Raw genomic sequence first — 23096 nt, forward strand, 5'->3', positions numbered from 1 at the left:
TGTAACTTAATACGTTATCTGAACTTTTATAATGACATGATTTTTATAATGACTTGCCATGAAAATCACTGTGGTTTAAAATGAATCAAAATGTGTACAGAGTTGCTTTTATTTCTAATAAAGACATGAAATTTCATGAAGTGAAAACAATTTTACCTCTCACAATAAGTTGAGCAAAATTGGACACACCAGAACCTCGTTCTGACTGAGTCACACAGCGATACAAATCCTGATCGGTTTTTGTCACTTCTTGCAATCTAAAGGAAGCAGCAAATCTTCTGTGATTGATGTTCTTAGTCTGGGCTACAGGTATATCTTCTCCATTTCGTCTCTGCAAACAAAAACCAATCTTTAAAAACAGGTTCTTCACCTTTCTATAAATCCAAAGCATCTTAGCAAGCAGTATCTGTGATAAATTATTCTTGCTGCTAAATTAGAAGGAAAATGTCTATGTGGATCCATAATTTTTTACCCTTGTCATTCAATCAGGAAATGGATATAATTACTGGTATTCTTTAAAGGATTTAAGCATGACATGATGTCAGTAACTATCTCAGATTTCCATAAAGTTGCTACTTATGAATTAACAAGAGTTAATGACTCCAGTAAAAGTCACTCACTATCCCCATCCTCCCAAAGGGTATTTACCACCTTCTTTTAACCTTTATAATACACTGCATGTGCTGTTCTCTTTGTTTCAATAGGAGATCAGGATGCATCTCTCCATTCCAAACAGGAAACGTGTATTTACCACAGAATGACAATTATGACTGATGAATAATTTAGAGTCAACACAAAATCTCTATTCTTTGCAAACTCCTATCTCTTTGGCATTAATGACAGCCAATTTATACATTTTCCAGAAGTAATCAAAAGAGCCTAAATGTTAAAAGCATGCCTGTCAACTTTCAAAATGAAAACTTGGAAAACATATTTATGAAATCAGGATACCTAACACAAGACAAGTAAGCATAAACTATATAGGGAATGATTGCAATTTTCAAGTATAATAAAATTTATAACTTCTATATGTTGAAAGACATTATAAATAATAGTGGGAAAAAAAGCAAATAGAGTGGGAAAAAAAGCAAGCCATGAATTGTGATAAGATATTTGTCAAAGAAATAACCATCAAAAGATAAACAGCCAGGATATGTAAAGATCTTCTATAGTTCAATAAGAAAAAAGATAAACAACCCAATCAAAAAATGGACAGGCTATAAAAAGAGAAAATGTGTATGTCTAATACCCATGTAAGGAGATCATAAATCTGAATTTTAAACGTTCTATATGCCAAAGACAGATGAAATAAAACAAAAAGCCATAATTTTTCTTGGAAAGAAATGGGTCATGACTTTCAACCTCATTTCCTCTAAATATCCTTGGTACCCTTTTATAACACTTGAAATATCATTTCAGAGGACTAGATATGGTAAACAAAAACCAATAAATTACAGGTCACAGCTTAAACTGTTGGAATGATTTTAGAAAATGATTTGTTATTCAGAAAAGTTGAAAATGTAAAAATTTCAGCATTCACAATTCCACTTCCAGATTTCTGCATTTAAATCATTCTTCTGAATGTGACCAAGGAGATATATACAGGAATGTTGAACTCAGCACCATTTTTAAGAGTTCAATGTGGGAAAGATCTAAATATTTATGCGTTTTACTCATCCAAAAAAGTAGCAGTTAAACTAAGCAAACTAGGACCAATTATGTGTTGGTAAAATATGGAACATCTAATTCTTCAAACAAAAATATAAAGTTATGATTTGTAGCATTTGCCAGTTTCTGGGGTGCAAATATTCCCACATGGCAAAGTTCATTCTCTCAATGTGATGTCATTTGTCTCTCAAATTTCTGAAAATTAACAATTATCTGGTGCTCACTGACTCCAACATCTCACTGAGTAGTACTATTATAAATGTGTGTATGAATCTCAAAATATTCCTTGAAAAAGAGGTATAAGACACATATACAAGATGTGCAGGCCTATTAAATTAGTGTGGGGGGGGTACATTAATAACCATTTTAAAAATGTTTTCTTTGATGTTTTTGTATGTTATAAAGATGGCAGTGTACTGCTTTAATGATTTTCTTGTTCTTGTTTGTTTATTTGCAGTGTTGGGAATCAAAACCAGGGTCCGGAAAAGATGGCGGCGGGAAGTGAGTAAGCTGCTCCGTGCTCCGCGCCGCTGTGCCCGCAGCGTATCTTGGCGCGTCTTAAAAGAAAAAGTAAAGATCATTAAAGGAGATGTGTCGACGAAGACTTAGCACCATGTCAAGAAAGAGGCCTAAGTGGAGTGAATCCGCCACGACTCCAGCCAAGGTGGAGTGAGTCCACCATGACCTCAGCGCGAGCAGTAAGGCTGCAGCCCCGAGCTGCCCGACTCCCTCGGCCCCTTCTCCTTCTCCTCTGCGCCTTTCCGCTTTGCTTCTCCCCCGCCATCTCTCCTCCCACGCTCACTCCCTAAATCTAGATCTCAATTTCTTTCCCCGCCCTGCACGCTCTCTCGCGTGCCCAGTACCCGGCCCGCGAGGGCCCTGAGGCGCTGCCTCCCCTCCCCCAGCCCGCACCCCCTCCCCGGGGGGTCCCGGAGGCCACAGCTGGGCCGCTGCCGCCGCCACTTTCCGCGGAGCACCTTAGAGCAGACTCTTCACCGCTCGAGTGAGCTGCCGAGTAAAATGGAACAGCTGATAAGATGAGTGACAATTTAAAATCTAAGTGATCCAACATGGCGGCGGACGCGGACAGATCAAGTCTCTAACCCCTTCAGCTACGCGGGCATAGGGAGAAGTAAACTGTCAAAATACTGTTCGTTCAGGACCACTAGGCACTATTGATCTGAAGGGGATCCCGGGCGAACAGTCTGCCCTTCTCAGAACACACCGAGCCCGGATTGGGCTGCAATCTAGCTCCGGTTCGCCTGATCTCGTGACTCAGCACTAATGATCCCCCTGAAATATAGGAGCCACAAGCAAATAATATGATGCATGGCACTTTTGGTTGTAAGGTGACACCAGCTAGCCATTGAGATGATATGATTATGTTAAGATTTACATTCATATGGAAATTGGACTCCTGCTGTTCACCTTGGCCTGCTATGGGACTCACCTTTTGGGACTCCTGGAGAGTTCCCATTGGCTGGGGAAGGATAGTAGGAGGTAATTCCGGGGGAGGTCGGGCCCCCCCCCGGTTCCGGTAGGCACGCGGGGGTGGACCAGTTGTTGGCTTGCCGGCGCGTACGGAGTATTGGCGGCTTTTTCAAAAACAAAGTCTCCTGATCAAACTTTTACATTTTTAGTACCCAAACAATCAGCTCAAAAGGTAGATCTTAATGCAGTATTACAAGCTTTTATGATGTTTAAAGATTCTGTATTTAATTTATTTTCTGATAGTCAGTATGTAGTTAATGCTATAGTATCCCTTGAAGATGCTGGTAGGATTTCACCTTCTTCTACTGTTTTCTCTTTGTTTTCCGCTATACAAAGTCTAATCTGGGACAGAAAAGATCCATTCTTTATAGGACATATCAGGGCACATACAGCATTGCCTGGAGCCCTTAGTATGGGCAATGAACTAGCAGATAAATCTACACATGACATACATATTTTCTCCACAATAGAAGAAGCTATAAATTTTCATAAAAGGTTCCATGTCAATGCTAATACTTTACAAAAACGTTTTAAAATAACTAAAGAACAAGCCAGACATATAATACAACAATGTCAAAATTGTGTGACATTTTTACCACAAGTTAATCTTGGAGTCAATCCTAGAGGACTGATACCTAACCATATTTGGCAGATGGACGTCACACACTTGCCAGAATTTGGAAAATTAAAATATTTACATGTTACAGTTGATACTTTTTCCGGATTTTTGATGGGCTCCGTTCATGCCGGAGAAAAAACTAAAGATGTTATAGCTCATTGCTTACAAAATTTTGCCACTGTGGGCGTTCCAAAACAGTTAAAAACGGACAATGTTCCTGGTTATACTTCCACCTCTTTTAAACAATTTTGCTCATCATTTGGCATTACTCACATAACAGGAATTCCATACAATCCACAAGGACAAGGCATAGTTGAAAGAGCTCATCAAACTATTAAAATGTACTTATTAAAACAAAAGGAGGGAATTGGAAAGGGGTATATATCCCCCAAAGATAAACTTTAAATAACCCTTTTTACTCTAAACTTTTTAAATTTGGATTCATCAGGGCTTAGTGCTGCGGAAAGACATTTGTATCCAAAAAATGTACATAAGCCTAAGGTACTTTGGAAGGATATTCTAATAGGACAATGGAAAGGTCCTGACCCAGTGATAGTCTGGAGTCAGGGCTCTGTCTGTGTTTTTCCACAGGAAGAACAGCAGCCAATTTGGATTCCAGAGAGGTTAACCAAAACAATTTCTACAGACCAAAAGGAAGATGATTTGACTCAAATCCATAACAGCTGATATCCAGAGCTCCAGCTTGGGTATTCTTACATCTGTGACAGTGATTAACCAGGATGCTTTTTTCAATATCTATTTTATTATTGCTTTTTTCCCACATCATAAAGTTCCATTTTATTTTTGAGCTCATACAGACCTAGATTAATGTTTTCTGATCAGTTTTATTTTTTGACTATGGAGTTTTTAAACATTGCAATGGAAATTTCACCCAGGTAAATCTACAAGGCCTTTACTGTTGTCTTATGTGTTGTATGTTACGTGTGCACACTTCTGTTTTGTGTTGTATGTCTGTATGTGCGTATGTCCATATATCATATATGAGGAGCGCTCATAAATATATGGATCCAAATTTTTTTTTATTATTCACGTGATTTTAATGGTTTAGTTTAATTTGGGTAAACAGCTGTTGAAGACTGTTTTAATATGTTTACAAATAAGCAGGTTAACAGATCTGTTTGTTTACTTTCACCTTTCCTTTTCATTATATTTAATAATTCTGTTCAGGATAATGTAAATTGTTCTAAAAATTGTTTTCTTAATCCCTGTTGAAATGTTACATTTTTTTTTTCTTCTCTTTTCTTAACATCATTGTCAATCCCTATTTTCATCCCAGTGCCGGTGAAGACAAAGATGAAAACAAACTACAACTTCTTCAATAATTATCACAACAAACTGTATAAACTGATGCATCAATGAATAATAACTCAACAAGTAATGCTCAATCACTGAGTCGATTTATTTTGGGAGGAAATGGACATATTGATAGATTCCTCCACTTTGAACTGCTTACAAAACTTGCCTGGACTATGTATCACTTGTATGCATTGTGCTCTATCTGTTGATAAAGCGAATTATGGTAGTGCTGGCGTATCTTTGCTGTAGTGTCACCAGTGATGCAATTTTTCCTAAAGAGCCGTCTATTGACTTGATGTCGTGGCATTTCTGTATCCTCCTCCCTTCTACTAGTGATGGTCTAATTTTGGGGGCCAACAGAGGTGAGGCAAAGAACCTCACCCCCCCACTGGTGCATAGGTCTATCCACAGGTATGGCTATATACTGGACCGGTAGTCAGTGATTCAGTTGCAGTGGTATCAACCTAAGACAGGAGGCTGACGCCTAGAGGTCAGTTTTCCGATGATGGGTAAGAACCATATGTTGAATTGGACATAACTAACAGGCACGGTCCCTAGCCACATTGCCTGTTGCTTAATTAAACAAAAGGGGGCAGATGCTAGGAGCCACAAGCAAATAATATGATGCATGGCACTTTCAGTTGTAAGGTGACGCCAGCTAGCCATTGAGATGATATGATTATGTTAAGATTTACATTCATATGGAAATTGGACTCCTGCTGTTCACTTTGGCCTGCTACGGGACTCACGTTATGGGACCCCTGGAGAGTTCCCATTGGTTGGGGAAGGATAGGAGGAGGGAATTCCGGGGGAGGTCGGGCCCCCCCTGTTCCGGTAGGCGCGTGCGGGGGTGGACCGGTTTTTGGCTTGCCGGCGCGTACGGAGTATTGGCGGATTTTTCAAAAATAAAGTTTTGTTCCTGCTTGAGTGGCTCGTGATTCTGTGCCCAGCCAGACTGAGGCAAAATAACTAGTCGGCCCACAAGAACTCACAGAGGTAAAAGCCAACTGAGCACGATAGCCAGACCCAGGGAATCAGGAGTGACATGGGACTAGCAGCACACAACTCCCGGCTAACGCTCCCACCAGTGCTGACAACAGAGGTCCCTTGCACCAGGTACCAGGGGAGTTGCTACCTGAGGGCAAACAAATTCACTGGGAGTCCTCAGCCACAAGCCCTACAAACTTAGGGTATGAGGGAGGCAAACAGAAAGGGTGTGCCCAGGCATCCATAAAAACAGGGCTCCCAGGAGCAGCAGACCCAGCGTGTAGCCACTGTTGTGGTGAGCGTCACAGGTGAGCTGGGCCTGGCTTGAGGAACCACAAGAGAAGGCCTTAGGCACTCAGGATTGGAGACCCACACAGTCTGGGAAGAAGAGCTGAGGCACAGTGATTGGTTCCCACCTATCAAGAGGAGAAGCCTGGCCCAGTGGGCATAGCTCCACCTACTGGAAGAGAAGTTAATCGAGCTCTATGACCGCATATATTATTATTATTTTTTAATAATTATTATTAGTATTTTTTAAATTTTATTTTCACTTTTTGTTGATGTTGTTGTTGTTCTTTAACTTTCTTATTAATGGTTTCAATTTTTTTAATTCTTTTTATTCTATTATTATTACTATTATTTTTTAAACTTTAATTTCCATTTCTTTATTATCATTATAATTTTTTTTTTGGTTTTAAATTTTTATTTTTTCGTTTTTTCTTTCTTTCTTTTCACTTTTTTTCTTTTGTCTTTTCATTTCTTTTCAATTTTCTTATTCCCCCTTTCTTGAATTCTACATGCCTACACTCATTCTCTTTAGTGACTTCTTCCCTTCCCTTCTAATATCTCTCCTCCCAAGCATCAAATAAATTTACAAGACTAAACAGTACCTCAGCAGTCAAACAGAACAAGAAGTAACATGAGCATAAAAAAGCAAGGAAGAAAAGGAGTAAAAACAATGAAGGACAGCCTAAATATTCAGGAGGACCTAGAGTCATCAGAAAAATGGCCATATAAAGAACTCAAGGAACACCTTAGACAGATGGAAAGGAACCTTAAAGATCACATTGAAAATGAATTACATAAACATATAAAAGAAGAAGTTAAGCATCTTTATCAGGAGATAGAGATTATAAAAAATAATCAAACAATAATTCTAGAAATGAAGGAAACGATAAACCAAATTAAAAACTCAATCGAGAGTATCACTAACAGAGTGGAGCAAGTAGAAACCAGAACGTCAGATAATGAAGACAAAATATATCATCGTGAAAAGAGTCTAGCCAACTCAGATAGGCTGGTAAAAAATCACGAGAAAAACATCCAAGAGATTTGGGATAACTTAAAAAAAACAAACTTACAAGTCATCGGGATAAAGGAAGGCACAGAGATGCATACCAAGGGAATGAGTAACTTGCTGAATGAAATAATTACAGAAAACTTTGCAGAAATAAAAAAGGAAATAGATATACAAATTGTAGATGCATACAGGACACCGAGCACACAAAATCACAGTAGACCAACGCCAAGACACATTGTTATGAAGATATCCAATATACAGAACAAAGAGAAAATATTAAAAGCTACAAGAGAAAAGAGGCAGATTACATTCAGGGGTAAACCAATAAGGTTAACAACGGATTTTTCATCACAGACGCTGAAAGCGAGAGGATCCTGGAACAACGTATTTCAAACACTGAAAGACAATGGATACCAACCAAGAATTCTGTATCCAGCAAAATTAAGCTTCAGGTACAACAACGAAATAAAAATCTTTCATGATAAACAAAAGCTAAAAGAATTTGTAGCCAGAAAACCAGGATTGCAAAGCGTCTTGAGCAAAACACTACACAAGGAAGAAACGAAAAACAATAACCAAAACCATCAGTGGGAAGTGCCTTGGTAAAGACAGAGGATGGGGGGAAAGCTAATCATCGAGAAACAAACTAAATTAGAAAAAAAAAAAGAGATAAATAATCAAACATGGCAGGAAGTACAAACCACATATCAATAGTAACTCTACACGTTAATGGCTTAAACTCTCCAATAAAGCGACATAGGCTGGTAACATGGATTAAAAAAACAAATCCAACAATATGCTGCCTCCAGGAGACACATCTGATTGGAAAAAACATACACAGGCTCCAAGTAAAAGGTTGGGAAAAAATATACCACGCACACGGTCCTCGTAAGCAATCAGGGGTGGCCAATCTCATATCGAATAAAATCGACTTCAAGACTAAGTTAATCAAAAGGGATAAGGAAGGACATTATATACTGTTAAGAGGAACCATTCACCAACAAGACATAACAATTATCAATATATATGCACCAAATAATGGCGCTGCGACGTTCATAAAACAAACTCTCCTCAAGTTCAAGAATCAAATAGACCACAACACAATAAACATGGGTGACTTCAACACACCTCTCTCACCATTGGACAGATCCTCCAAACAAAAGTTGAATAAAGAAACTATTGACCTCAATATCACAATCAATAACCTAGACTTAACTGACATATATAGAATATAACAACCATCATCAAATGGATATACTTTTTTCTCAGCAGCACATGGATCCTTCTTAAAAATAGACCATATATTATGCCATAGGGCAACCCTCAGTAAATATAAAGGGGTGGAGATAATACCATGCATTTTATCAGATCATAATGGAATGAAACTGGAAATCAATGATAAAAGAAGGAAGGAAAAATCCTACATCACATGGACAATGAACAATACGTTACTGAGTGATCAATGGGTTACAGAAGACATAAAGGAGGAAATCAAAAAATTCTTATAGATAAATGAAAATACAGACACAACATATCGGAATCTATGGGATGCAATGAAAGCAGTTTTAAGAGGGAAATTCATCGCCTGGAGGTCATTCCTCAAAAAAATGAAAAACCAACAAATAAATGAGCTCACACTTCATCTCAAAGCCCTAGAAAAGGATGAGCAAAACAACAGCAAATGTAGCAGAGGGCAAGAATTAATTAAAATCAGAGCAGAAATCAACGAAATTGAAACAAAAGAAACTATTGAAAAAATTAACAAAACAAAAAGTTGGTTTTTTGAAAAAATAAACAAGATCGACAGACCCTTAGCCATGCTAACAAAGAGAAGAAGAGAGAGAACTCAAATTACTAACATACGAGATGAAAAAGGCATTATCACAACAGATGCTACAGAAATACAGAAGACAATTAGAAATTACTTTGAAAACCTATATTCCAATAAAATAGAAGATAGTGAAGACATTGATAAATTTCTTAGGTCATATGATTTGCCCAGACTGAGTCAGGAGGATACACACAATTTAAACAGACCAATATCAATGGATGAAATAGAAGAAGCAATCAAAAGACTACCAACCAAGAAAAGCCCAAGACCGGATGGGTACACAGCGGAGTTTTACAAAACCTTTAAAGAAGAATTAATACCAATACTTTTCAAGTTATTTCAGGAAATAGAAAAAGAGGGAGCTCTACCAAGTCCATTCTATGAGGCCAACATAACCCTGATTCCAAAACCAGACAAAGACACCTCAAAGAAAGAAAACTACAGACCAATATCTCTGATGAACCTAGATGCAAAAATCCTCAATAAAATTCTGGCGAATCGGATACAAAGGCACATCAAAAAAATTGTGCACCATGATCAAGTAGGATTTATCCCTGGGATGCAAGGATGGTTCAATATATGGAAATCAATAAATGTTATTCACCACATCAATAGACTTAAAGATAAGAACCATATGATCATCTCAATACATGCAGAAAAAGCATTTGACAAAGTACAGCATCCCTTTATGTTCAAAACATTAGAAAAACTAGGGATAACAGGAACTTACCTCGACATTGTAAAAGCTATCTATGCTAAGCCTCAGGCTAGCATCATTCTGAATGGAGAAAAATTGAAGGCATTCCCTCTAAAATCTGGAACAAGACAGGGATGCCCCCTATCACCACTTCTATTCAAAATAGTTCTCGAAACACTGGCCAGAGCAATTAGACAGATGAAAGAAATTAAAGGCATAAAAATAGGAAAAGAAGAACTTAAATTATCAATATTTGCGGATGAAATGATTCTATACCTAGAAGACCCAAAAGGGTCTACAAAAAAACTACTAGAACTAATAAATGAATTCAGCAAAGTGGCAGGATATAAAATCAACACACATAAATCAAAGGCATTTCTGTATATCAGCGACAAACTTCTGAAACGGAAATGAGGAAAAACACTCCATTCACAATATCCTCAAAAAAAAATAAAATGCTTGGGAATCAACCTAACAAAAGAGGTGAAAGACCTATACAATGAAAACTACAGAACCCTAAAGAGAGAAATAGAAGAGGATCTTAGAAGATGGAAAAATATACCTTGTTCATGGATAGGCAGAACTAACATTATCAAAATGGCGATATTACCAAAAGTTCTCTATAGGTTTAATGCAATGCCAATCAAAATCCCAATGGCATTTTTGTAGAAATAGATAAAGCAATCATGAAATTCATATGGAAAAATAAAAGACCCAGAATAGCAAAAACAATTCTAAGCAGGAAGTGTGAATCAGGTGGTATAGCGATACCAGATTTCAAACTATATTACAGAGCAATAGTAACAAAAACAGCATGGTACTGGTACCAAAACTGGCGGGTGGACCAATGGTACAGAATAGAGGACACAGAGACTAATCCACAAAGCTACAACTATCTTATATTTGATAAAGGAGCTAAAAGCATGCAATGGAGGAAGGATAGCATCTTCAACAAATGGTGTTGGGAAAACTGGAAATCCATATGCAACAAAAGGAAACTGAATCCCCTCCTGTCGCCATGCACAAAAGTCAAATCAAAGTGGATCAAGGAGCTAGATATCAAATCAGAGACTCTGCGTCTGATAGAAGAAAAAGTTGGCTCCGTTCTACATATTGTGGGGTCGGGCTCCAAATTCCTTAATAGGACACCCATAGCACAAGAGTTAATAACAAGAATCAACAAATGGGACTTACTTGAACTGAAAAGTTTTTTCTCAGCAAGAGAAACAATAAGAGAGGTAAATAGGGAGCCTACATCCTGGGAACAAATTTTTACTCCTCACACTTCAGATAGAGCCCTAATATCCAGAGTATACAAAGAACTCAAATAATTAGACAATAAGAAAACAAATAACCCAATCAACAAATGGGCCAAGGGCATGAACTAACACTTCACAGAGGAGGACATACAATCAATCAACAAGTACATGAAAAAATGCTCACCATCTCTAGCAGTCAAGGAAATGCAAATCAAAACCACCCTAAGATACTACCTCACCCCAGTAAGATTGGCAGCCATGATGAAGTCAAACAACAATGAGTGCTGGCGAGGATGTGGGGAAAAGGGTACTCCTGCACACTGCTGGTGGGACTGCAAACGGATGCGGCCAATTTGGAAAGCAGTATGGAGATTCCTGGGAAAGCTGGGAATGGAACCACCATTTGACCCTGCTATTGCCCTTCTCAGACTATTCCCTGAAGACCTTAAAAAAGCACACTACAGGGATACTGCCACATCAATGTTCATAGCAGCACAATTCACAATTGCTAGACTGTGGAATCAACCCAGATGCCCTTCAATAGATGAATGGATAAAAAAAATGTGGCATCTATACACCATGGAGTATTACGCAGCACTGAAAAATGACAAAATCACGGAATTTGCAGGGAAATGGATGGCACTAGAGCAGATTATGCTTAGTGAAGCTAGCCAATCCCCTAAAAAACAAATACCAAATGTCTTCTTTGATATAATGAGAGCAACTAAGAACAGAGCAGGGAGGAAGAGCAGGAAGAAAAGATTAACATTAAACAGAGACATGAGGTGGGAGGGAAAGGGAGAAAAAAAGGGAAATTGCATGGAAATTGAGGGAGACCCTCATTGTTATACAAAATTACATATAAGAGGTTGTGAGGGGAATGGGATAACAAACACGGAGGGAAATGAATTACAGTAGATGGGGTAGAGAGAGAAGATGGGAGGGGAGGGGAGGGGGGATAGTAGAGGATAGGAAAGGTAGCAGCATACAACAGTCACTAATATGGCAGTATGTAAAAATGTGGTTGTGTAACCGATGTGATTCTGCAATCTGTATTTGGGGTAAAAATGGGAGTTCATAACCCACTTGATTCTAATGTTTGAAATATGATATGTCATCAGCTTTGTAATGTTGTTAACAACCAATAAAAAAAAAACAGGGTCCGGTAATAATTTTTCTAAATCCTAAAATGCACTCTACATATAATATTTCTCCATATCTGATATTATACATGTGCATATTCTACATTATATATTTTCAACTGTGGTAAAATGTATAACTTCTATATTTCTACATGTGTAAATTTGTATGCATACACATACATATACATCTAAGGAAACAAAGTCCCAATGTGATTGTACCTTTTTTTTATACACTGAGTGTTTTCTTGATTCTTCTCTTTTCCCACCCATTCCATGAATTTTTTAACAATAACTCCTATTCATCCTCCTGAATAATAAGAAAAGGCAGCTTATGTTCAAAAGCCATGAAATACAAATCCATAAATCAACCTAAATTCTCTTTCCTCACAAACCACATTTAAAAAAAATCATTACACATGCAAATCTCAGACTATATTTTTCTTCCATAGCTCATCATCTCCATACAATCTTTCTAATAGGAAGGTAGACCACAATGTGGCATTCTGTCCTCTTCTACACACCCTGGTCTAGTCTTCCTCATGTGTCCTTCTAGCTATGCACTCGCCCTCTATTACCTTTAGTTTTATTGCTTACTATTATGTTTTTTTTTTTTTTTTTCATTTCTGCCAGCCAAGCCAACTCCTGCTGCCTGTTCTGCTCACTGGGTTCCTCTGCAGATATGCAAACCTACCTAAGCCTTTAAACACTATGCCTTTTTAAGTCCCTTCTACTCTTGCTGAGGCTGGTCTCAAATTTGCAATCCTTCTTCCTCAGGTTCCTGAGTAACTGGGGTTACAGGGTAGGCTACTAAGCCTAACTAGTACTCCATCTTTTTACCTTAAACGGCGTTCCTTTCACAATACTAATCCCAGTGGTGAGCACCTGTTCTCTGAGTACGTAACCCCTCAATCAGAGAGTACTATCATTATCCCAGTTTCTAACTTGCAGAGCCCTCTTCCATACTCTCACCCAACTACCTCTCAACTTGTAGAATTCTCAGCAAGCCCAATTATCATACCCATCACGGTGAATGTCCACAGACCCAATTACCTTCCCACCACAGTCCTGTGGAAATTCTCAGTGGTTTTCAAATTCACCCCAACATAGCTTACAGCACTACCTTATAACATCCAGGTTCTTATGCTGTCACATTCCTTCCGAATCACAATTGCCCATGCTATTTCTTTGCTCCAAACGTTCAGTCCTCTATACTATTAGTGAGACCTCACTTTCTGTCCCTTTGCTTTATAACGAGCAATTTCACTAGACTCAAAATTGTTTCTTTTAACTCTCTCTTGCAAACTAATGGCTAACATTGGAGTTCTGCTATTTCTTTATTACCAAATTTGGATGAAGTTTTTCATTTGCTCTTATAAAAAAATTGTTGTCCCCAGAAATTAGCATCTCTTAGACATTTCTATTTGATTTCCACAGTGACATTAATTTTGGTGTGGCTCTTTCTTCTCTGCCTCCATGTCCTATTTCCATCAGGTTGTATAGACTCTTCCCTTTCTTGCCCTGATGGCCGAGTCATTGATATTGGCTCAAGATACCCACCAAAATTATGGTAGAAACTATTAATTGTCCTTGGTATCTTGAAATTTTAATATTATTTTCTATGTTTCTTTTTGTCACTTGTATACTGAAATCTTGGAAGGCAGGATTTAAGGTTTCACTTACACATATTTTCTCATTATCATTATTTAGAAAGTACTCAAATACTTTATGAAAATGAACTAAATTCACTGAACATTTTAGTGAAAAGAATCATGTAAATCCTTCAAATTGTATAAGTTATTATCTTAGCATATTTCCTAGAAATATCTCTTAAACTCCATTTAAGACTTAGAGGATTTCCTCAAATAAAATAATTGTAAAATTTATTATAGTCATGATATTATGATTATTTTCAATAATCACTTAGATAAGCACATCCTTGTACCTGAAATTATGTCAGCTATCATTTTAGTTTGGCCCTTCTCTCTCATATATACATCATGTCATAGTAAATGTTCATTTAAAGAAGAAACTATCTGGGTTCATAATGATTACAAGTGAGATATACAGCCTGTAAATAGCAGAACAAAATATCAAAACTAGGACTGATGACTCTAAATCTGGCAGTATTTCCTCTAAACTAAATCAAAGCTGACTCTTTCCCTTTTATCATAGGTCCAGTTCAATGAATTGATTATTTGCTGCTAAGACATGATCAATGCATTGTTCTGAGAAATTATAATCTACTATGTTATGCATTGCTTTATTTACATAGCTTCCAGTAATATATTACATTTAAATGTTGCCTGCGATAGCAGAGGTTGATGCTTCTCTAAATTAAAACAACAACAACAACAACAAAAATCCATGCATGAACAGCAGCATCAATCTGTGCTGTGAGCTCCAGCCTGCTATCCCCAAGGATATTCCCTATAGATTTTGGACTTTACTAGCCAACCCCTGCAATCATATAATCCAATTTCTTAGGAAAACTGGAAATCCATATGCAACAAAATGAAACTGAATCCCTTTCTCTCTCCATGCACAAAAGTTAACTCAAAATGGATCAAGGAGCTTGATATCAAACCAGAGACAAGGCATCTGATAGAAGAAAAAGTTGGCTACGACCTACATACTGTGGGATCGGGCTCCAAATTCCTCAATAGGATACCCATAGCACAAGAATTAACATCTAGAATCAACAAATGGGACTTGCTCAAACTAAAAAGTTTTTTCTCAGCAAAAGAAACAATAAGAGAGGTAAATAGGGAGCCTACATCATGGGAACAAATCTTTACTCCTCACACTTCAGATAGAGCCCTAATATCCAGAGTATATAAAGAACTCAAAAAATTACACAATAAGATAACAAATACCCAATCAACAAATGGGCCAAGGACCTAAACAGACAATTCTCAGAGGAGGACATACAATCAATCAACAAGTACATGAAAAAATGCTCACCATCATTAGCAGTCAGAGAAATGCAAATCAAAACCACCCTAAGATACCATCTCACTCCAGTAAGATTGGCAGCCATTATGAAGTCAAACAACAACAAGTGCTGGCGAGGATGTGGGGAAAAGGGTACACTTGTACATTGTTGGTGGGACTGCAAATTGGTGCGACCAATTTGGAAAGCAGTATGGAGATTTCTTGGAAAGCTGGGAATGGAACCACCATTTGATCCAGCTATTCCCCTTCTGGGTCTATTCCCTAAAGACCTAAAAACAGCATGCTACAGGGACACTGCCACATTGATGTTCATAGCAGCACAATTCACAATAGCAAGACTGTGGAAGCAACTTAGATGCCCTTCAATAGACGAATGGATAAAAAAAAATGTGGCATTTATACACAATGGAGTATTACTCTGCATTAAAAAATGACAAAATTATAGAATTTGGAGGGAAATGGATGGCATTAGAGCAGATTATGCTAAGTGAAGCTAGCCAATCCCTAAAAAACAAATGCCAAATGTCTGCTTTGATATAAGGGGAGTAACTAAGGACAGAGTAGGGACGAAGAGCATGAGAAGATGACTAACATTAAACAGGGATGAGAGGTGGGAGGGACAGGGAGAGAGAAGGGAAATTGCTTGGAAATGGAAGGAGACCCTTAGGGATATACAAAATTACATACAAGTGGAAGTGAGGGGAAAGGGAAAAATAATACAAGGGGGAGAAATGAATTACAGTAGAGGGGGTAGACAGAGAAGAGGGGAGGAGAGGGGAGGGGAGGGGGGATAGTAGAGGATAGGAAAGGCAGCAGAATACAACAGACATGAGTATGTCAATATGTAAATCAGTGGAAGTGTAACTGATGTGACTCTGCAATCTGTATAAGGGGTAAAAATGGGAGTTCATAACCCACTTGAATCAAAGTGTGAAATATGATATATCAAGAACTATGTAATGTTTTGAACAACCAATAAAAAAATAAAATAAAAAAATAAAATAAATTTGCTTTACTTGCTTGAACTCTGATCACTGAAAGAGATAATTTCAGTACCAGAACTTGTTCTGGAGAAACACATTTTTAAGGCTGAGCATTCTGATTTTGTTTTGGATTTTCTGGAATTTATTCTTTAATCTTATTGGACTTAACAGTATTGCGTATTTTGATAGAGATGTAGAAAAAACTGATGCTCCATAATATGATATGGCAACAGAGCTGCACACTACCACCATCAGGTACACTCTTGGTCAAATTTATTGCACCAGGAAAAAAAGGAAAAAATCAACCATATGAGTTTAGAATTAAACTATACAATTCACAGTAAAAGGGAAAGTGAGTAGAAAAAGAAGAGCAATGTAATTAACCATTAGGTCTTGAGGACTTGGAAAGTTAGCAGTTTTCAGTCTTTCTGAATGTGGTACATGAAATAGACAGATAATGGGAGGGAGTAATGAGAAAGAATGTTCAGACAAAAGTGAGGATGGACAAAAGGAGGGGGGTGGTAAAGGGGTAAATCTCAGAAAGAAAGTGGCCTTATTTGTTGTGAAACTTTTTTTTTTTTCTTTTGGTAGGGCTAGGGATTGAACCCAGGGCCTTGCATATGCTAAGCAAGTATTCTACCACTGAGTTATACCCCAGCCCTACCATATTTTTTTAAATATAACTAAAATCTATAAAATTAGGCAAGTTAGTATAAACCTCAATTATAGTTTCATATAAACCAACAATTTATAACTATGAAAATCAAATCCCATACAAATTTACTTTAGGATAGAGAGAATGAGAAACACATTATTATCCTAGAGTTAATAAAATAAAGTCAGATCATTATCAGTACAAAATAGATCAGAATCTAATTAATGTTTCAATATAAGCTAAAAATATTAAGAAAATGATGAGATTAAAGAAAAATGTAAAACTGAATAAATAAAACTCAGCAACAAGAAAACAAAACAATAGAAATGAACGAAAAAACTCATTTTAGAAAGTATAATTGAGTGGATTGAATTCAACAGTTGATTCCTTAAGCAAATCAGAATATGAAATAAGATAATTTGAGTTTAAGAATATGGAAAATAAAAGCAATTTGAGAGTAAATGACCAATAATGATATTATGAAAAGAAAATCACAAGATGAGCAGACTGTCTTCAGAAGCAAAGGAACACAAAGAGTAATAAAAGTTATAATAAAAAATTTCTACACTAAAAAAGTTTATTTACTATATAATTAAAGAATATTACCCAAGAATAGTAACCCACAATAATCGACAGTATTAGAAATTCTGATAAAATTAGAAAGTTTACATGAGTAGAAAAGAATAATTTTCATGTCTAGAAAAAAATTTATGATCTAAAAGAAAAAAATTGGACTCTGTCAGCAAGCCTTAATAACAGAAGAAAATATGAGGAATGAATGTAAGGAAATGAATTTTAAAAAATGAATGTAAGGAAAGACAATGTGAAAGATTAGGGTGATTATGCATAATCACCATAAGTATCATAGGTGGAGGTAGCCAATTTTCAACCTGTAAGAACAGAAGCAATGCTATTCCCACCAGAAGTCATCAGCTGCAGTATATACAGCATTTTTATCAGCACATGGAACACTATTAGGTTAGATAAGATGAAGGGCCACAAAACAAATCTCACCAAATTTTTAAAAACTGAAATCCATCTATAATTCAAATAAACCAGCAATCAATGGATCAATGAGGAAATTGAGAAAGACACTAAAATTTTTGAGATAAATGATCATCAAAATGCAACAAACCAAAATCTGCAGGATACAGGGAAAAAGCCACACACAGACACACACACACACCAAAAAAAAAAAAAAAAAAAAAGAAAAAAAAAACAAGGCGGAGATAAAATTTTGAAGCAGTCAAAGTGTACGTCAAAAAATAAAACAAAATAAAATCTCAAGTAAACAACCTCCAGATGCTTCATAAGAAGAGCAAAACCATGAGCAGATCAAACTCAAATATTGGTAGAATGAAAGAAAAAAAAAGATTGTAGCAAAAACAGATCAAATAGAGACGAACATATAGTTGGTTTTTCAAAAAGATAAACAAAATTATTAACCCTTAGTTAGACTAAGGGAACAACAAAAAAAGAAGATTGAAATAAATAAAATCAAATTTGAAAAAGAAGACATGTTAACTGACACCAAGGAATTACAAAGAACCATTAGATATTATGAATAATATGGCAATAGATTTGATGATCTAGAATAAAAGGGCCAATTCCTGGGCTCATTCACATTACCAAAATTGAATCATGAAGAAATAGAAAACGTGAACAGACCAAAAATGATTAATGATATTGAATCAGTAATAAAGTCTCTTTTCAAAGAAAAGCCCAGGACCAGATGGCTTCACTGCTAATTCAACAAAATAATTAAAGAAGAACTAATACCAATTCTTCTCATATAATTCCAAACAAATTGAAGAGGAGGGAATTTTTCCAAACTCATTCTTCAAATAAGTACTACCCTGAACTAATACCAATTCTTCTCATATAATTCCAAACAAATTGAAGAGGAGGGAATTTTTCCAAACTCATTCTTCAAATAAGTACTACCCTGATATCAGAACCAGGAAAGTGTAAGTCAAGAAATAAAAGCAAAAGACCAATAGCCTTGAATAATGTAAATGAGAAAAAAAAATCCTCAACAAAGTATTAGCAAGTGGAATCTAACAGCACATCAAGAAGACTCATTAGTTAGCATAATGAAGTGAGATTCACCCCAGGCATGATAAGATGGTTCTGTCACACAAAAATCAATAAACATGAAAGACATTTAACAGAATGAATGAAAAAAAAAACTGTATTGCCATCTAAATAGGTGCAGAATTATGCATTTGCTAAAATTCAATATCCATTCTTGATAAAGCTCAACAATTAAATACAGAAAAAAACATACCCCAACATTAACAAGACAACTGCCAACATCATACTCAAAGGAGGAAAGTTGAAATTTTTTTTTAAGATCTGGAATAAACCAAAGATGGCCACTTGCAACCCTTTTATTTACCACAGCATTGAAAGTTCCAGCCAGAGAAATCAGGCAAGAGAAAGAAATAAAGGGCATGAAATCGGAAAGAAGGAATTAAAAATCATATAGTACCCCAATGAAGGTATACAATTGGTCAATAGATAGAAGAAAAAAATGTTCAACATTACTAATTATCAGAGAAATGTAAATCAAAACCAGAAAAAGGTATCACCTCATGCCAGTTAGGATTAGCAAAAGGTAAACACTGGCCAAAAATCAAAGGGAAAAAAAAGGAACCTTACCTACTGTTGATGGCAATATAAATTAATACAGCTATTATAGAAAAAAGTATGGCGCTCTCCCCAAAATTAAAAATAATCTACCATATGATCTAGCAATCCCCCTTCTGGCATATAGTCAAAGAAAATGAAATCAATATGCCAAAGAGACATCTGTGCTCCCATGTTTATTGCAGAATTATAGCATCAGCCAAGAAATGAAATAAACCTAAGTGCAAGTCAATGGATAAACAGGTCAAGAAAGCATGGCACGCATGCACAATGGAATACTCATCTGTCATTTAAAAGGATGAAAATCCTTTTATTTGTGACAACATGTATGGAACTGGAAGACATCACATTAAGAGAAATATGCCAAGAACAGAAAGAGATATACCACACAACATCACTCAGAAGACTCGTTAGCATGATCAAGTGAGATTCATCCCAGGCATGATAAGATAGTGTGTCATACAAAAATCAATAAACATAAAAGACATTAACAGAATAAATGAAAAAACTAAATGAATGAAAAATCTAAATAGGTGCAGAATTAAACACTTGCTAAAAAAAAAAAAAAAACCTCATAGAAGTTGGGGACAGAACAGGGCAAGGATTAAGAAATATTGGTCAGGGCTGGGGATGTGGCTCAAGCGGTAGGGCGCTCGCCTGGCATGCGTGCGGCCCGGGTTCGATCCTCAGCACCACATACCAACAAAGATGTTGTGTCTGCGGAGAACTAAAAAAAATAAATATTAAAAATTCTCTCTCTCTCTCTCTCTCTCTTTCTCTCTCTCTCCTCTCTCACTCTCTCTTTTAAAAAAAAAGAAATATTGGTCAACAATAGGTAATAAGTTACAGTTAGGACACATTAGTCTGGTTTTACATTGCAAAACAGGATGACTATATCTAGTAATATTGGATTGTGTATTTCAAAAAATCCAGAAGAAAGGACTTTGAATGTTTTCACCATAAAATAATGATAAATCTATAGAAGATAGATATGCTTCCCCTATTCGAACTTTATACAACATAGATATGTATCAAACATCACAGGGTTCCCCATAAATATGTACAACTATTTTTGGTCAATTAAAAATAAAAATATACAAAATAAAAAATAAAATGTGGTACATACATGCAATGAAATATTATTCAAATTTAACAAGGATGGAAATCCTGTCATAGATTATAACACAGATGATTCTGAAAGAGAGTATGATAAATTAAACAATCCAGCCATAAAAAGACATGTGACATCTGATTCCATTTACATGAAATACCAAAAGAAGTCAAATTCATATAAAAAGAGATTATAATGGCAGTTCCTAAGGAAGAGGGGAAGGAGAAATGGACTGCTTCTTCAAAGGAGAGAGTCTTAATGTTAAAGGTTAAAAAAGGCTAGGAGATTAATGGCACAACAATGTGAATATACTTAACACTACTGAAATATATACATGGTTAGGAATACAAAGTTTATGTTTTCGTCTTAATTTAAAATGATAAAATTTTAAAACTAAAAAGGAAAACAAAGAAAATGAATTTCTGAAATGCAAATATTACTGGGAAGACATGACATAGGGATAATACTACACATTAAATATTGTTACATTTAGAACAAGGAATAAATAAGGGCTAAAGAAGAGAGTACATGATGTATATGTATGTATCTGTATTTTACAAGGGAGCTTTAAGTATTCCAAATAATATGAGATAAAACAAATGAGTAAATATGAGATGTTCTAAACCTATCTTCCTTGTGCTTATTAACAGCCAAGAACATCAAAGCAGAAAAAAAAGTTATAACAGAGAAGTTATAAAACATAAAAAATTAAGTGAAAAATCTGTAAGTTTGAATTTGAAATATCAATATGAATGCTTTAGGCATTTTTATCTTTTAGTGTATGTGTATATATGTCTGATCTGTATTCACTGAAAATTTCTGTCTTGCAATACAATTTCTCACTAAAGCAAACCAAGGCACCATGAAAAAAGACTAAAGATCTAGGACAAGAGAACATTCAAAAACCAGGTAGCAAGAAAACTCTCAAAGACTACCAAAGTAATGTCTAAAGAACTCAGTAGCGACTTTGAAAAGCCCCAGTGGCCAAAAATGGGATAACTTGAGTTTTAAGATTTGTATTTAATATTAAATACATCACATTGACTTGAAGTCCATTAAATATGCTTAAATTCACAAGTTCATAATGATTTTAAAGAAAAAAAAATCAGTCATTTTTGGAGACTGATAGAGAACCAATGCATATTGAAAACTGGTAAATAAAGATTGGCTTGTTTATCTTTTTGTTCTTAATGAACTGTAATCCTGGGTGACCTCATAATAGATAAGGAGGACTATATAGACTAAACAAATAAAAAAGAAATGATACAAAAGGAAAAATAATACTATATCACATTTTTCAACCTCCAGAAAAGAAAATTGGCATTAAACATCAGCAGCTGCCAAGATCACATAAAGAAAGACAACACATTTTATACCTCCTACAATTACACCAAGTGCTACCTACGCTGTTGCCAAAGGATCAAATTTGACCCTGGCTCTGGCTGCTAATTTGCAGAAAATTCAGAGGAAGAAGGGAACATGTTGATCAACAGAAGAGGACATTAGTATGCAACTGGGAAAATACAGACTATGTGAAACTAGACATCAAAAGGCCTGTGTTCCTTAACAGACAAACTGGGAGGAACAGAAAGAGATGAAGGGCAAACTGACAAGAGATGAAGGGCAAACAATTAAAATACATTTTTAAGAATAGATAAGACTAAGCTCAATGACAAGGCATGCATATATTAAAAAATCATTTTCAGATGACTTGTAGGTGTAGGGAAATAGCTCAGTGGCTGGACATAGATACATGGGAGGAACCTCAAGAATGGCAGGCAAAGTTTCTTTTCTGACTGGTGTGGCCTTTGCCTTATTAAAATTCATTGAGCCATAACAGTCTTTATATTGGGGCAATTTTCAATATCTATATTTTATTGCACAATAAAATGGTTTTATAAATATTCTGTCTATTTATTGTCAAAGCCCCATACTCTAATGCAGATCACAGGAGTTAACTGAGAAGGTCCTAAAAAGCACCAAACTGGATGCATCCAGAAAACACACTGGGCAGTTTTACCAACAGTGAGCACATATTTCATGTACACAGAGAGCAGTAACTTGGTCAGCCACAGACATTAATCAGAAGTTGTCTTTGGGCTTCTATGATTGCCAGGCTTCTACAGTCATGCTCTTGGGATAGATAAGGAAGCTAAAGAAGATTCCACACATTATTCATTTACAATCAATTATGTAATCTATAGATGTCACACCCAGGGATTATACATTATTAAAGGAAAAGAATACACTGTATCTGTAAAACATTTTGCTCCTTTACATAGAAAGCTACACAACATTAATGAAAAAGACCTTAATTTTTAGGTTTCTTACATATTCCTGATTAAATGTTCTCATGCTCATTATTATACACATACACATATCCAAAATGCCAGAAAGTAAAAGATAAACCTTATAATCCATGATATATGGTTAGA

The 23096-nt window shown here is 36.1% G+C and overlaps 1 protein-coding gene across 8 annotated transcripts in view; it reads right to left on the reverse strand.

Moving 5' to 3' along the window:
• PTPRK (protein tyrosine phosphatase receptor type K) overlaps positions 1-23096 on the reverse strand; it is a 572160-nt gene that overhangs the window by 261042 nt on the left and 288022 nt on the right. For all 8 annotated transcript variants that reach the window (XM_081294494.1, XM_081294493.1, XM_081294498.1 and 5 more), the window contains exon 6: positions 157-331. In XM_081294494.1, the coding sequence (XP_081150620.1) occupies positions 157-331 (175 nt within the window). The remainder of the gene's footprint in view (positions 1-156; positions 332-23096) is intronic.

Source organism: Spermophilus citellus (genome assembly GCF_964194105.1).
Source record: "Spermophilus citellus genome assembly, chromosome: 5".
NCBI lineage: Eukaryota > Metazoa > Chordata > Mammalia > Rodentia > Sciuridae > Spermophilus > Spermophilus citellus.